Raw genomic sequence first — 17,012 nt, forward strand, 5'->3', positions numbered from 1 at the left:
CTCACTTGCCTTCTGGACACAGGTCTTCCCAATAGGTCTGAAGGGATGAATGTGGGAGTTTGGTAGTGCCAAGCCTCTAATGAGCTTGAGCTCCAAACCGCAGTTCTCAGAGATGCCCTGTGCGGCTGCCACTCTGCCCCCTAGAGGGCAGCTGCTGCCTGCCGGCATCTGCAATCAGGTTGCCGCTGCTGGACAGAGAGTGCTTCTGACACCTAGAGGCCGGAGATGCTGCTGACCATCCCCAAGAAAGAGTCGACAATATGTCCACAGCACAGAGGCACAACCCGATCCTCACGGCCTTTAAAACTCCTGCTCAGGGAAACTGCCAGAGAGAAGAATGGCTGTTCTCATAAGCAGAACCGCCTTCAGGTCCACGTGGGTAGCTGCACCCTGACAAGGTGAGACAGTAGAAGGGACACGTCCCTCACACAAGAAAGAAACAACTATGTCCTTGTGTTGGACAGCACTGAGAATATTCACAAACTGTTTATCTCGGGGCGACAGAGGAGAAATGTGTCCGAAGCTTAGAAGAGCTTCCTGGGTGCCACAGACCTATCTTTCGCCATCTCTCCTGGGCCGATTCATTAAAAAGATAAGGGGTGGGGAGCAATTGAGCCTCGTTTGGTTGTCATTAATATACATAATATCACTTGTCACCCACTTTGTTTTTGCTAGGGCTCTATGGGCCCCTACTGGTGTGTGTTTGGTGTGTGGGTTCTCTCTAATTACCAGCCCTAGTCCAGGGTTGGAGGCCTTTCATGTGGCTTTGCCTTTTGAGTGGAAATTATTTTAATTTCATACAGAAATGCCGCACACCTAATGCAACCAAGCCTGTCACACACACTGCCAGGGAATCTCACCTCACTAATGAGCTCTCCTGCCTTCTTCGCCTGCTCCACATTTAATGACCCGGTGGCCACCCAGCCTGTGCCTTTCATCCACTTCATGTCTGCCCTGTATTGGTTCTGACAAAAGAAAAAGGAAGGGGGAGAGGCAGGCCTCTGTCACTGCGAAGCCTTTTAAAGGGCTGATAGTGTTCCCGATGTGCCCTTGGCACCAGCTGAGTGAAATCAAACACCATTGTCTTACCTATTTCTGAGGAGTTGAGGGTAAGGCCCCCAAATATACAAATTAACCCCCCTTTAATCAGAGGTTTACCTGTAGATGGTGGCTTTAGGCCCTACCCAACATTACTCTAGGTATGTAGAAGGTGCTGAGTCAACCCGGGCCCTCTGGGGACTCACATCTTCCCTCACTGGGGACTCACATCTTCCCTCATTGGGGACTCATGTCTTCCCTCTGGACAAGAGCATCCTCACTGTTGGCTGTACCAGCGTTGTTTAAAGTGACATGCGGAGAACAAGACAATGATGGCTCACAACAGAGCTAAGGATAAGCCATTGGACGGACCGTCATGGCATCCGCTCTCCCCTCCCTGCACTGCGGGTCCTGGGAGAACAGGCCTCTCTTCTTCACTAGCTACTGAGTGAATAGTTTTAATGAAAATTATTTAAATGGACACTCTTCTCTAAGAGTAATCCATCATCTATGTAGCCTGAAACAGACATGCCAGAGAGGAATACAGGGATATCCTCCCTCCCCTCCCTCTCTCCCTTCATACACACATACACACACACACCACACACACATACATACACACCACACACACACACCACACACATACACACACACCACACACATACACACACACCACACACATACACCACACACCACACACATACACATACACACCACACACACACACCACACACACACACCACACACAAACACCACACACACACACCACACACACACACCACACACATACACACACACCACACACACACACCACACACCACACACACACCACACACACACACACACCACATAAGACCAAACACAGAGAGAAAGCAGAACCAAGCAAAGGGTGCAAGGAGGAAGCAGAGGGAGCCACTGAAGGTCAACAAACTGGTCACTCACAAAACAGGACCAGCAGAGCTGGAGCGAGCTGTCAGTGACACTCTTACAGGTGACCAAAGCTGGGGGTGACACCAACACATTCAACTCCAGCAACTGAAAGAAACGTCCAATGTATGCCAACCAGAACTCCTAGAGTAGCTCTGTCTAGCTGGCTACATAATTGCAAACCAGCATCAGATGAACAGAGTTTATCAGGAGGAGGTAAAAGTGTGCCCACTGAGGGATTCAGAAATACGGACCCCAGAAGCATGAGTTGTTGCCCCAAAGAATCTGATGAAACCAAGATTTTAAAACAGATAAACAAAACAAGCAAAGCCTCTCTCTCTCTCTCTCTCTCTCTCTCTCTCACACACACACACACACACACACACGCTCATACTCTCACACACATATTCTCTCTACACGCTCATACTCTCACACACATATTCTCTCTCACACACAGTCACACAGACTCTCTCACACACACATACACACATGCTCATACTCACATACATATTCACACTAACACACACACTCTCTCTCACACTCTCTCACACACACTCTCACTCTCTCTCTTTATCTCTCTCTCACACACACACACACATACTCTTACTCTCTCTTTCTCTCTTTCTTTCTCTCTCTCTCTCTCTCTCTCTCTCTCTCTCTCTCTCTCTCTCTCTTTATCACACACACACACACACACACGTCTGTGTACACAGAGGCTCTGAGCTTACATCACTCTGCAGGCCGTAGGCCTTCTTGGCCCACTCCACCTTCATGTCTGTGGGTAGAGCTGTGAAGCAGTGAGACGCCGTCCTGTAGCCTATGTCTGTGGCTAGGTGCTGTGCCCGGCGAGCATGGGCAAGGTGGATCATGTCAAGAGAGACGTGGTACTGAGCTCTGGTATCTTCCAAGCCCTTCTTGTACTCCAGTTCACTCTGTAGCTTAGACATCTGCAGCGAGTGGCTCATCTGTGCATCCCCCTGGGCGCTCTTCGCCCCGATGTGTTTCCCTCTAGACCTTTCATAGTCCTCCTTGTACTTCACCTAAGTGTAAAATATGGAGCAGGACACAGGTCAGTCTCCACAAGGAGCGGGAGGCTTCAAATCACGGGCACAAGGTTAACAACAGCCATCTATGGCAGAATCCTATTAGTGAGCAACTGGTGTGTTTCATAGTTATAATGCTCTATTATCCATAAAGATTCCAAGTCAGCCATAATTCTGCCATATACCATGTTATAATGCACTCAGTACAAAGAAGGGATAAACTGACAAATGGAATATCACCACAGGTTGCTGGATGTCATTACAGACCTACACCATGCCTCTGTGAGGTGGCATCTCCACCCTCTCAACTCGAGATGTCCTTCACTTGATTTCTCTTTAATCCTTTGTACTTTTAAAGACTTAATTTATTTTTAGTTTATGTTTATGGCTGTTCTGCCTGCACGGACATTTATGCATCGTGTGCATGCAGTGCTCACAGATGCCAGAAGATGGCAGCAGGTCCCCAGGAACTGAACTTAGGGAATGTTTGTGAGCTGCCACGTGGGTGCTAGGAATTGAATCCTCCCAGTGCTTTTGACCACAAAGTCATGTCTCCAGCGTTTTAAGATTGTGTGTGTGTGTGTTTGTGTGTGTTTGTGTGTGTGTGTGTGTGTGTGTGTGTGCGCACACATGTATAAAGGTGCCAAGGGAGTGCAGAGGAAGGCTTCAGAGGTCCTGGAGCTAGACCTACAGGCAGTTGTGAGCCACCTGATACAGTGCTGGACCCCAACTCCAGACCTCTTGAAAAGCAGCAAATGCTCATCATCTCCCCCACTTTGGATTTCTTTTTAAATAACCTGTTGCTGTCCATAAAAGCTGACTTGGAATCTTTATGGATAAAAGAACATTGTAACAAAAAAGCAGTCACAAAACTAAAACAGCTCAGAGCGTCCCAAACAAAGCTGTGGTTGGGGAGGGGGGTGTTCCAGAGTTGGGAGAGGGAGCAGAGGAGGGTGTGCTGTCTGGAGACAAACGATGCCAGGCAAAGCATAAGGAGAACCAGAAGAAAGAGCTGAGGGGACGGCTTGAAGAACACACAGAGTCCAGCCAGGTAGCATTCTTGCGCTGTGAAGAGACTCTACACTCATCTCCCAACAAAAGGATTGACACTGTCTCTGTTTACTGTGGGCCAGACATGGGATAAGCCAAGGGCACTCATGTACCCACTGATTGAGTTATAACATGTTGTATGGCAGACTTTAAATCAACCCTATCACCAAATCACTCTCCTCTCTCTCTCTCTCTCTCTCTCTTCCCCTTCCTGTTTTCCTCCCTCCCTCCTCCCTCCTCCTTCCCTCCCTCTATCTTCCCTCTTCCCTCTTCCCTCCTTTCTTCTTCTTTCCTCCCTCCCTCCCTTCTTTCTTCCCTGTATATGTGTTTGTTATTTTTTTTTATTTTGGTTTTTGTTTTGTGCTTTTCTCATTTGATTTTGTGCTTGTTGTTTAGCTTGGTTTGATTGGCTGTGTCTTTGGAGGTGGGTGCTGAGCCTGGATCCCTACAGTAAGGCAGACCTTAAACTTTTATCCTCCTGTCTCTGGCTCTAGAATGTTGAGACTACAGAAATGGGCTGCTGTCTGACTATGTCTTTCAAACATGACTTTCTCAAGGAAGGAAGCACAGATCTTTTCTACACCCTGGCCCACTTAACCGCTCATCTAAGCCATAATGGATTGCACAGGACAGAAGAACAGTGCACATTGCTCTGTCTCGGGTCCTTGTAATCACCTTGCAGTTACCAGTTTGCCAGTAACTGGGATGCGGAAAGGTTTAACCATCTAACTGACACCACCAACACATGACAGGGAAGGGGTTTCATCCAAAATCCATCTAACCCATGAGCATATTCTCTGAACCATGAACAAGCTGTGTCTCAGTCTCCCGAGAAGAAGCGGGTGCTGCAAGACTCTGGCCACTGCGGTCTCGGCTTGCTGAAAAGGTATGTGACAACGGCCCTGACCACAGGAGAGATGGCCTCTCTGTGAAGGACTTGCCATGATCCCAAGTCCTCAAGATTTGGGGAGATGAAGATTCTGCCCAGATAGGCGGCAGCAGCAGGTTGTGTGCATCTGGCTCCAGGCCTGAAGGACTCACCTCACTAGCCAGGTCTCTCTTGGCTTTGGCCGTCAGGAATGTCAAGGAGTCAAGTCTCAGCTCAAAACCTTTGGCCTTCTGCTTTTCCCAGCTGCTCTTGTACAGGGTCTGGGGAGATTCAGGGAACAGTGGTTATCTTTAAATGAGAGGGTTCCTCTAGAACAAGTGGTTCTCGGCCTTCCTGATGCTGTGACCCTTTGATACAGTTCCTCATGTTGTGGTGACCCCCAACCACAAAATCATTTTCATTGCTACTTCATGACTGTCATTTTGCTACTGTTATGAATTGTAATGTAAATGTCTGATATGTGGGACATCTAATACATGACCCCTGTGAGCCCCATAAAAGAGTCTTGACCCACGGGTTGAGAACCACTCCTCTAGACTCTGAAAACCTTTTTAAGGAGAAACAGCAAGGGCCTCCTTCCCTAGCCTGAGAACCAGGCCTCTTCGTTCTGCCTGAGGGCCTCCTGGCATATCTGACTTCCATCACAAGAAGCAAGGATTAAACCTCACATCACACATACCCTAAGTATACCATAGAACTCTCACAAACAGCCGGACGGTGGTGGCACATGCCTTTAATCCCAGCACTTGGGAGGCAGAGACAGGCGGATTTCTGAGTTCGAGGCCAGCCTGGTCTACAGAGTGAGTTCCAGGACAGCCAGGACTACACAGAGAAACCCTGTCTCAAAAAACCAAAAAAACAAAAAAAAAAAAAAACAAAACAAACAAAACAAAAAACAAAACAAAAAAAACAAAAAGAACTCTCACAAACATGACAGATGCTACAACATTCCATGGGTCAGCATAGGACTCAGCCGCAGGATTTAGCCACAGGGCTCAGACACAGGACTCAGAGGATTCTCTCCTGAACCATCCCTCCTCTAGCCTCCAGACCTAGGGCCGTTCTTTGTCCCTTCCATCCGAAACCTCTGCCTCCAAGTTTTAAGGCCTTTCTTCTGGAAGGCCGCCCTTCCTTTCAAAGTGACCTTCATTTCAATTTAGTTTCTGCCCTGTCTTCTGTTTCTCCTTCCTGCCTGGTCCCAGGTCAGGATGACAGAGACTTGGGAAACTTGTGTATAGAGAGTCAAGAACAGGCGTCCCGGGATGGGATATCAACCATGGACACTGCCACATCAGGGAGTCACCACAGTGCACACTCCTGAAGAACATCGTACACGTACACTTGCCAAAAGCTCATGGCAACCCACGGAGGAAGAGCTGGTATTAGCTTCATTTCACTAATGGACATCCAAGAGTAAAGACCTAGTCTACAGTTGCACCCCTGGGAAGTGGTCAAACTAAGGACCAAGGTTTGGAGTCAACAACTGAATTTCCCTCCTTCTACCACTCAGAGCTGAGTCTTGGAACAAGCACCCTTCCACCCACTAAGGTCTAGTCAGTAACTGAAGACCCTGCCAGCCATTGCTAGGAAGTTTGTCTTCCTCTTCCCCAAAGCATTGGTCAGGAATCACACCACATACACTACAGTTGAACCAAACACTGCAGGTAGCTGGTGGCTTTGATGACCAGGTGACCACAGAGTCACGGGGGAGCTGAACCCTCAGTGCCCACCCCTTGTGGTACCTCGCTGAGTTGAGCAGCATTGGCCCGGGCTCGTAGGAAGACAGGCTCGTCTTTGCTGATGGTGTACTGATGGACGGTCTGCTCGTTTCCTGCCTTGTAGGCCACCTGATAGAGAGAACAGGGTCAGCGGGTGAGGAAGGAGCAAGGGTGGGCTGTCCATCACAACTGGGACAACACAGATGGCGTCAGGGACATTGAAGTCAATGCAATATACCAGGGACAGCCGAAGACCACATGATGTTACATCTGTGGAAACTGAAAGAGCTGACCTCATAGAAGTAACAAACAAAGGCGAGAAAGTCAGGGGGACCAGAGAGACGGTGCGTGACTGGTGCAAAAATACAGCCGTTGGGCTGGAGAGATGGCTCAGCGGTTAAGAGCACTGACTGCTCTTCCAGAGGTCCTGAGTTCAAATCCCAGCAACCACATGGTGGCTCACAACCATCTGTAATGAGATTTGATGCCCTCTTCTGGTGTGTCTGAAGACAGCTACAGTGTACTCATAAATAAAATAAATAAATCTTTAAAAAAAAAATACAGCCGTTGAGAGGTGCTTCTGTATATAACACATATACATGTATGCACATATATATATAAGCATATGCACATATATACATATATTGTATATATGTATATTCATGCACACACACAGACACACGTATATGTGTATGTGTAGGCTAGCCATGGACTCCAGCAATTAATTTTATATCCTAGAGAGAGATGCCAAGAACATGAAGGTTCCCAACACATAGAAATCACACTGAAAACAGGAAATGCTAATTACCCTGGTTTGATCATTGTGCTTGTATTCATGTATCAGATTGCAATACTGTACTTTATACGTGTAAATATTATAAATCAATTAACGCAAAGAACAGGCTTATGCCTGTAGTCCCAGAACTGGGAAGGCTAAAGCAGGAGGATTGCTGAGGGTTCAAGGCCAGCCTGAGTTACAGAGTAAGATCCCTATCTCAATTTGTGTGTGTCTCTGTGTGTGTGTGTGTGTGTGTGTGTGTGTGTGTGTAACACCACGCCAGACATTAAGAGACAACACAGGAAACAAAATGTTTAGGGACAGAGACCAACACAACTATCCTCCTGGTTTCCTATTTCCATATCTTTCCCTAGGATTTGGACTTCCAAATCTATTGTGATTTACATTCCCGTGAACATCAAAAATCTCCCAACCACCAGAGGGCGCCAAAGTAGGCTGAGCAGGAAGCACACTCCCTCCTGCATCTGCAATCTGTTCATACTCTGAGAAGCGCTAAAGTGGGCAGTGACTTGACCCGCTTTTCCCTTGAAACAGATCTCTGCCTTCTCTCTTCCTTTCTCCCTTCCCTCAAGTCATGTTTGCAAGTAGTAGCTTTCTACTGCCTCTGACAGCTTTCCGGCGGGGATGGAGGAAGAGGGTAGAGCATCTGCTGGACCTGTGGGAAGAAAAGCTAGGGAGGACAGGCTGGGACAGTTAGTGGGGAAGGGTCTCTGGTTGAGCACCAGCCTGTACGTCATACAAATGGCACCTTGTTGTTCTGACTCCCTTATTAGAACTCAACAGGTACCTGGCCAAAAGCAAACCCTCCTCCAACAAAATTCTCTGTTAATCCAGAATTATAGTCTTGGATAACAAAACAGAAGAAAGGGTAATTAAGAAAGACTGACAGCAAAGGGGTGACCAAATCTGTCTGTCTCAGTGAGTGGAAGAGAACACCGCGTGTCTGGTCTGCAGACCTCCTGGACGCTGGGCCTCCTTAAGGACTCCTGAGCTGTGTCTGTGGGCAGCACCTGCTGCTGTCTCCAGAAGATCCTGGGCCCAGAGCAGGGCAGCCTGCCGGCTAGAGGGCAAGCGAGGACTCACCGCATTCTGCAGCTCCTGGCTCTTCTTGGCTTGCTCCATCTGGGAGCTGTCAGCCACACTGGTGAACTTTAACTCATCCACCCTCTGCCGGTAGTTTTTCTATTTGCAAAGAAAAGGTAGGCCGTAGTGTTAGGACGGAGCTGTCCCCTTCCACCGCATGCACATGCACTTTTGTGCTTTTTACCGCTCAAGCATTTCCTTGCGGGAGGGGTGTTCTTGCAGGTCCTAAAACAGAACCTCTCTCTCTCTCTCTCTCTCTCTCTCTCTCTCTCTCTCTCTCTCTCCACATATATGGATGTATGTATGTTTATGAGGAGGTCAGAGGTCAGTCTTGGGTGTCTTCCCTGGTCATTCTCCACCTGGCTTTGTGAGACAGCCTCTCACTGAGCCTGGAGCTTGTCTCTGCTACACTCCTGTAAGCCTCCTCCCGCCTCTGCATCCCATAGCCTGACTTGATGGCTGCATGGAACTTCAGTGCTTCTCAGCAAGCTCTGTGTTACACTGAGCACACTGGGGTGTTTCCCCCCCTACAGACCCGAGGTCTGACATTAGAGGTGAAGTGGAAGGAACTTGGACTCAAGTCCGTTTCAAATCTCACCTCCACCTTTTTCCAGTGCCCTGACTGGGCATGTCACTAAACAGACCCACGACCCTCTTCCTTCAGTGGCACAACGGTAACAGTGATGAAGGGAGCTTTGTCACCCTGAGGTGGAGTGAATGCTTCAACATCATTCTTTCCATGTGACTCAAGATCGTGGCACCTGCGCCACATGGGCTATCACCACTGCCCGTGGGGTCCCCATGACTATCCAAGGAGCTAAGGAAAAGAGCACCAAACCCACGGATGGAAGGTCAGAGGTCGTAGGTCACTCTGCTGCTTCTCTGAGGTCTGTTTTCATTGTGCCCTCACCCCACAGCTAAGAACTAACTGGAAAATGTTCAAGTTTTCTAATTCTGTCTCCCCAATGGGGACATCTCATCTTCCCTGAAGATTACTTCCTCTGCCTTTTCCACTGGAGTTGCCAAGACGGATTGGAGCAGCTGCCTCTGTGGACAGCTTGCTGAAGCAACAGTATAGGGGACTCACAAGCTCATGCCACTAAGCTTCTGCTCCCTCGGCAGAAGCAGTATCATACTCACTGGGGGCCAAATAGTGACAGGAATATAGGACAGCTCAAGCTTCCGTCTTTTAAACGGAAAACACAGACATAAGACAAAGCTCGCTACAAGCATCAGACTCCAATTCAGAACACACTTCCCCAACATAGGCAAGATGCTCATTCCTGGTGTTTCAACCTGCTAGGATGCAGAATCCACCTAGGAGGCATAGCCTCTGGGTGTGTCAGTGAGCATGTTTCCAGATGGGTTCAAACAGAGTGGGAAGATATGCCGTGTGGAGACGCCATCCCATAGACTAAGGATCCAGACAGAATAGAAGAAAGAACTGAGTATCAGTGCCTGTCTCTTTTTGCTTCCTGACTGTGGGTGCCACAGGACCAACTGCCTCCTGCTCTGCCACCATGCCTCCCCCATCATTATGGACTGGACCCTCAGACCCTAAGAAAATAAACCCTTCTTACCTTAAAAGAAAATTCTAGAGACAACATACCATAAAAACTGCTGACTTTCCTCCTAGTTTCTGTGTTGGATGGGAAAGCTCATTACCATGTAACTGAGGGAAGTCACATGACCCTTCTGTGGCTGGAAATTCCCAGTCACCAAAGCACAGGCACTGGTCACATCTTGAGTGCTTACTTTGGAGCTAAGAGTTCATTCTACTACATTCTAGCACACTGAAAATCACTAGGAGAGAAACCCTTCGAAGAGCTTCAAAGGTGTAGTCAACACAGGAAGTGAGGTAGATACCCACATCTCTGATGCTGTCAGGACAACTTCCTGAGCCCTTCTCCTACTGCACCCTGATTCAAGATCTGCCCGGATCTCAGTAGATCTCACAGAAGGGAGGGAGGAGACCCTCGGGGTGATACTCTGTCTCTACTGTTTCTGTTACTGACACATTTTAAAACCAAATGTACCTTTAAGAGTAAATAAGGTAGAAAAATGAGAATAAATTATAAAGTATATGTTTGGGGTTGTATGCTCCCAAAGAGTCACTGAGTCACATGCTAAGTACTGAGTACTGAGCACTGAGTACTGAGTAGCTCTGCTCTTGAGTGGAACCATGACTTAAGTCTGCTTTTCCTGTGTATAAGATAGAGCATAGTAGGATAAACTCAGGATCTATGCATAGGACCGCTGTGACCATTACACTGCACCATGATTCAGTACTCTCAGAGTGATCCATCGACTACACCAGTGACTGAATTATTATCTGTCTATAAATGGTGGCTCTTTTATCTCTTTGCAATGCGCAGACTCAGCCTCCCTGGACCAGAAGCAAGAATCCCCTTGAAGATCGCAAAGTTCTTGACACAGTCCCTCTTCCACATGGGACATCCTTCCAGAGTCTCTCTCTGCTTGCTACCAAAGCAGCTCCCCAACGCATAAACAGACACAGTTTAGACCATGGGGCCTGGAAGTGTCTCAGCTCACTCGGCTCTCTCATTCTTCCATGAGAAAAGTCTCCATAATATCAAATGACCCAGGCCGAGTCTCCAGAGTGTGGCATCACTTACTCCGAGTGCCAGACTGTGACTCAAGCGTTCTTTGAATAAGACATCACGGGTTGATTTCTTGGGATGGTAGTTTTTCAGATGTCAGAGGATCTTTCTCCCTTTGGTTGATTTGGGGCGGGTATTTGTACATAAAAATATAGTTTGGGGATGAGACCCCAATTCAAATTCATTTACATTTCATATACCTGTGGTAGCTATAACCTTAAGGTCATTTTATGTGGTATTTTCAATAATTTAGTACCTAATGTAAAATGTCACAGTGTGAATTGTGATGTCCTGTTCAAATGTTGGAGACTTTTTGGGGAGGGGGATTTTTGGGGGGCGTTTTGTTGTTGTTGCTGTTGTTGTTTTGGCTTTCAATTGTTCTATTTGTACAATCTTTCTACACTAAATTATTCTCTGGATAAGACTACTCCTTTCCAGATGGTGATGGCGCACGCCTTTAATCCCAGCACTTGAGAGGCAGAGGCAGGTGGATCTCTGAGTTTGAAGCCAGCCTGGCCAAAGAGGGGATTCCAGAACAGCCAAGGCTACACGAAGAAATCTGTCTCTAAAAACCGTTCTTTAAAAAAGACTACTTTTTAAAATAAATTGATAATCTTCTTAAAAATACCTCCCTGGATCTGGGCACGGTGGCACGGTAAGCCTAGCTAGCATTCAGGAAGCACAAACAGGAGGGTGTGGGGTCCAGGGCCTGCTTGGGCTACATAGGCAGATCTTGTGCCAAGAAAACAAACAAAACAAAACCTACGGGAAGTTTATGGGGACTGCAAGTTGGTTCTGAAGACTTTACAGTTACAGACATGAAGAGATCTCCCCCCTTTGATTTGAATTCAGAATAAAACCCTGGAGGTCGGGGAGGACACTGGAGTGAAATGGAGCTCCATGACTCAGAGGTTGAGAACCGCTTGGAGCCCAGGGACAGACACTCAAGTTACCTCGCTGGCGAGCTGTCCAGCCTTCTTCGCTTGTTCCAGGTTGAGACTCCCCTCCGTCAACCACCCGACTCCCCTCATCCACGCCAGGTCAGCTTTGTACTTCAGCTGCAGGAGAAACGTCACCAAGCTCTAATCTGACACACACAGTCAAGCACAACCAAGTTCATGGGGAAATACAAATTTGTCCTTCTGGAGAGCTACTCCTCGTTTACCCTCAGCGGCTCTTCCTTAGGGAGGGAAAGCCATGGGGAGCTCCCTGCGAGGGAGATAAGCACGCCCCACCTTAGTGTTGTAGCACTTTGGCCTTGCCAAAAGAAGTGTCTCATACTGTTGACCAATATTTCCAAGATGTTTCTCCTCCTTGGCTCTTGTTTCCGGTACACCTTGACTTTCACACTGGCTCCAAGCCCCACCCCATTCTGAGTCTCCACAGTCTTGGCTCTTTGTTTCTCTACACCTGTCTTTCCTGGACCTGGAACAGCTTTACTCTGTCTCTGAGCTATACAATAGTCTCACACACAGGTTCAAATCATTCTGAGAGCACATCTAATGATAAGGTGCTGGACCGAGCCGGCAACTGGTGACCCCTCACCTCGCTCTGGAGCCCATAGGCTTTCTTGGCCCACTGAGTTCTGATGTCTTCAGGCAGCACCGTGTAGTCATGCAGTTTCTTTCTATAGTCGAGGTCACTGGCAAGAGCTTGAGCCTTCTTCGCGTGCCTGAGGTTCACCATGTCCATGGGCAGGTGGAAGTGGGTTTTACTCTCCTCAAACCCTTTCTTATATTCCACCTTGAATGCAACAAAACAGGGCTCATTGATTAAAGGCTGTTCTTGTAGGAGTCAAGAGAGAATGGGAGGAGAGACTCTCCACCTTCTAGAAGACTTAAGCACTCTGGGTGAGGTCACCTGTCTGCTGGAAAGGTGGCCCCAAGTCAGTGTTATCAAAGCTATACTGGTGCTGTTCCCTACCCGCTTGTCATCTAAGGCCGTCTCTTACCAAACTTCACCCTGTCCATGGCTGTTGCAGGAGAGGCTGCCACCTATGCTTTCTGCAGAGACTTTCCGAAACAAAACAACAAAGTGTGGGCTATAGAGTCAAAGAAGCCTAACTTTGGGCTGAAGAGAAGGCTCAATGGTTAAGAGCACTGACTGCTCTTCTAGAGTTCAATTCCAAGCAACCACATGGTAGCTCACAACCATTTGTAATGGGGTCTGATGAGAGCTCTGAAGAGAGCAATGGTGTACCCATATGCATAAAATAAATAAATAAATCTAAAAAGAATAGGGAGAAGAAAGAGAAGAAGGAGAAGAAGGAGAAGAAGGAGAAGAAGAAGAAGAAGAAGAAGAAGAAGAAGAAGAAGAAGAAGAAGAAAGAGGAGAAGTCGTCTAACTTTAAAGCAGTTGATTCCCACTGTCCCTTAAACGCAACTCACACTGCTGGCCAGGCAGCCTCAGGAAAGTTACATCACTTCCCTTAGGGCTCATTTTCCTTAAGGAAACAGTTGTAGTGAGTCTTACTATAGCAGCAGGAATGTGCTTAGGATAGGGAGCGTTGCGTGCCAACGGCACATGTTAATGATTAGAATACAATGATGATGGTGACTGTGGTGAGGATGGTGGATGTCAATGGTGGTTTCCATGGAAACGGTGACAATGATTGATGATGTAAGGATGGCGGTCATGACATTAGTTACAGTGGTGGTGATGGTGGTGACACTGGTTATAATGGCGCATGGTGAGGAAAGACAGTGCCCAGCAGTATGAGGGTCATGGTGCCAGGCATTGAGAGATCTAGGCTCTAACTCTACTCCCCTCCGGCTATCATTGACTACCATCTAGCTTTGGATCACAGATACTCAATATGACAATTTGTAGTCCATTTAAATCAAAGCCTGACTGCAGTTCTTACTGTCTCTTTATGCTTCGTGACCATGCATTTCCCAAGACATGTTCTATGATGTGTCTAAATGCAAGAGTCCAATACCAACTCCCTACGTCACTCAAGCCATGGTCTGCCAGGAAAATCTGCTCAAATGCTCAGCAGAGCTTCATGGCTTCATTGCTTGGCTCAGGAAGGATGGAGCAGGAACTCAGTGTTCATGTGACCATCAAGTGTGGTTTGCATTGGGTGAAAGATTTGACTGAAAACCATAAGTGTCCCTTCCAGTAGAACTCTCCTGTGAGAATCTTGTGACCTACCAGCCCTGTGATGTTATCCTTGTGAGAGCAGGACATGCGCAGTACAGCATGTTCCCCCGCCTTGACCCATTTCCCCAAAATGGTAGCTGCCGGAGAAATTGAAACCTATGTGATTGGCTGTTGAGTCGTCCCTCCCTTTTCCTGTTTACTTCTGTGTATATAAGCATGTGGGATAGTTGGAAATACAGCATTTGGTGTCTACCAGATGACTCCGTGTCTTCTTTTTCAATCCTTAGGCCCTCGCTGTTAAGGGGAACTAGGTCAGTTATGCTGGCGTAGCTGACAAGAGGAGGTTCCACCGAGATCGGAAAGAAGGGAGAACCTGACAGACCAGACTGTCCTGGTAGTGTGCATGAAAACAAAAGGGACATATTGAGGGCTTCGGCACTTGAGGTAAGTGACCGGGTAAGTAACTATGGGACTTAGCCATAGTAAAGAGCTGCTTGCAAAGCAGCTCACCACTTTACTTGTACAGCGGGGAACTGCTGTCAAGAGGGAAGTAGTTAGAGACTTTATCAGAGAAGTACAAAAGTTTAGTCCATGGTTTGTTACTAGTGGAAATTTTAAAATAGAAGACTGAGAAAAGGTCCACAGTGATTTTTGTGCCGCTGCTGACCACCATGGACCCTTAATCTTTCATAAATCTGTTTGGGGGGGTTGGAAACTAGTTAGGAATGCTTTACTCATTGAAAATGAGTTAGTGAAGGAACAGTTTGAAGAAGTACAGAAGATCTTTGGAAGGGTGCAAGAAGAAATAGCTAAGGAGTCAGTTAGTGGCTCGGCTTCCTCTACCTCGTCTGAAGTGGAAAGCTCCTCATCTGAGGATGACTCGGAGAAAGCTAAGGCACCCAGGAAAGCACAGGAAGGCAGGCGTTAGGGACGAGGAAACAGAGGAGGTCAAGACCGGCTCCTCACTGCACCTCCTCCCCCCATAACCCCTTTTGAGAGGAGGTTCAGGAGGAGGAGGAGAAAAAGGAGCAGGCGTTCAAAAGTGTTGTTTCCCAACCCAAAGGAGTTATTTCCAGGGGAGGTACATCTGAAGGGTTAAAGAGGGTGGCAAAGGTAGGAAAGAGAGTCCCAGGGAATAAGGATCTTGTAGCTTATCCAGTTTATGAGATACCTAACCCTGCAGGAGGAGGACAAATGATAAGTTTAAGGTTAATGCTTCCTTTTATCTTGAGAATGTTTTATGTTTTATAAAAGAGTATAATATTAGTAGGTTGAGTAATAATTCCTGGCATAGTAACTGCCTAATTATGAGTAATGCTACTTTTGGAACCCTTTTTAATGGTAGTTCTGTAGCTTTTCAGAGTATTTTGTATCCAGTTTTTAATAGTGTTTTTAAGAATAGAAGTGTGGGTAGTATCGCACCTATTAGACCTGCTCCTCCCTGTTGGGTTGATTCAGACATTTTTGAGATCAAGGCACCTATACCTTGGCTAAATTATGCTCCTTGGGAAGGATGGCAATTAGGGGAGTCAGTTTGGTTCTTCGGACATAGGCCTCCATCAAAAATTAGCACCCATCAGTCACCTCCACATTGGTATCGCAATCCATCCTAGTTTGGAGTATGGCCATTATTGGCTGGTTATAATAATTTGACTCAACAGCTTCTGTGTTGGATCCTGGTTTCATAAGATTGGCTCTATGTTTAAAAAATGGGCTGGTATGATGTCATTCTTGGCCATCACCTTTATTGCTATCCTGGTTGTTGTATGGGGTCTATGTCACCTCAGGAGACAACAGGTTCATTCCCAGGCAGTGGTGAGGGGCCTAGTGCTACTGCATGGGCAGGAGACTCCTGCTGCAGAGGTCTGTTTATCTACATTACAAAAGCATTAACCAGAGATGAGCAACTTCCTTGGCCCTGGTCTCAACCTAAGACAGGGCTCTGAGAATGACAGAGCAACCCAAAGACAGGTAAGAACCAGTGGCTGCAAGGTTGATCCTAAGACAGGTGGTGCCTTTTTGAATTAAAGAAAAAGAGCGAATTGTGAGAATCTTATGACCTACCAGCCCTGTGATATTATCCTTGTGAGAGCAGGACATGCGCAGTACAGCATGCTCCCCCGCCTTGAGCCATTTCCCCGAAATGGTCGCTGCCAGAGAAATCGAAACCTATGTGATTGGCTGTTGAGTGGTCCCTCCCTTTCCTGTTTACTTCTGTGTATATAAGCATGTGGGATAGTTGGAAATACAGCATTTGGTGTCTACCAGATGACTCCGTGTCTTCTTTTTCAATCTGCAGGCCCTCACCATTAAAGGGAATTAGGTCAGTTATGCTGGCATAGCTGACACTCTCATTTCCCAGTGGCTCTGTGACCAACCTACCATAGTTTCCTAGGTGACAAGCATCAATCTCCAGACATTCCAGTTATTTACAACCAATGCCATTCAAGTTGGCTGGAGACTGGGTTGCCTCATCAGCCTGGCAAATGTTTTGAGCACTATGCTGTGACCACCCAGAATTTTATCACAAAAGACTAAAAGCTTACAGCTCAACTCCATGGTATGATTTAGATGTGATTTGTCTCCACTGAAAGTTATGTTGAGATCTAATTCTTCAACAGTAGGTGGTGGTGGTGGTGGTGGTGGTGGTGGTGGTGGTGGTAGAGGTGGTGGTGGTGGTGGTAGAGGTGGTGGTGGAGGTGGTGATGGTGGTGGTGGTGGAGGTGGTGATGGAGGTGGTGG

The 17,012-nt window shown here is 47.3% G+C and overlaps 1 protein-coding gene across 1 annotated transcript in view; it reads right to left on the reverse strand.

Annotated features, from left to right (window-relative positions):
• The window catches only part of Nrap (nebulin related anchoring protein), a 79,238-nt gene that overhangs the window by 30,086 nt on the left and 32,140 nt on the right, over positions 1-17,012 (reverse strand). Inside the window, exons 17-23 of the mRNA XM_028773468.1 lie at positions 12,714-12,911; positions 12,122-12,226; positions 8,548-8,646; positions 6,690-6,794; positions 5,100-5,207; positions 2,694-3,005; positions 861-965 (exon numbers count right to left, since the gene is read on the reverse strand). Of these exons, the coding sequence (XP_028629301.1) occupies positions 861-965; positions 2,694-3,005; positions 5,100-5,207; positions 6,690-6,794; positions 8,548-8,646; positions 12,122-12,226; positions 12,714-12,911 (1,032 nt within the window). The remainder of the gene's footprint in view (positions 1-860; positions 966-2,693; positions 3,006-5,099; positions 5,208-6,689; positions 6,795-8,547; positions 8,647-12,121; positions 12,227-12,713; positions 12,912-17,012) is intronic.

This window comes from Grammomys surdaster, unplaced genomic scaffold, assembly GCF_004785775.1.
Source record: "Grammomys surdaster isolate TR1022 unplaced genomic scaffold, NIH_TR_1.0 66, whole genome shotgun sequence".
Classification (NCBI taxonomy): Eukaryota; Metazoa; Chordata; class Mammalia; order Rodentia; family Muridae; genus Grammomys; species Grammomys surdaster.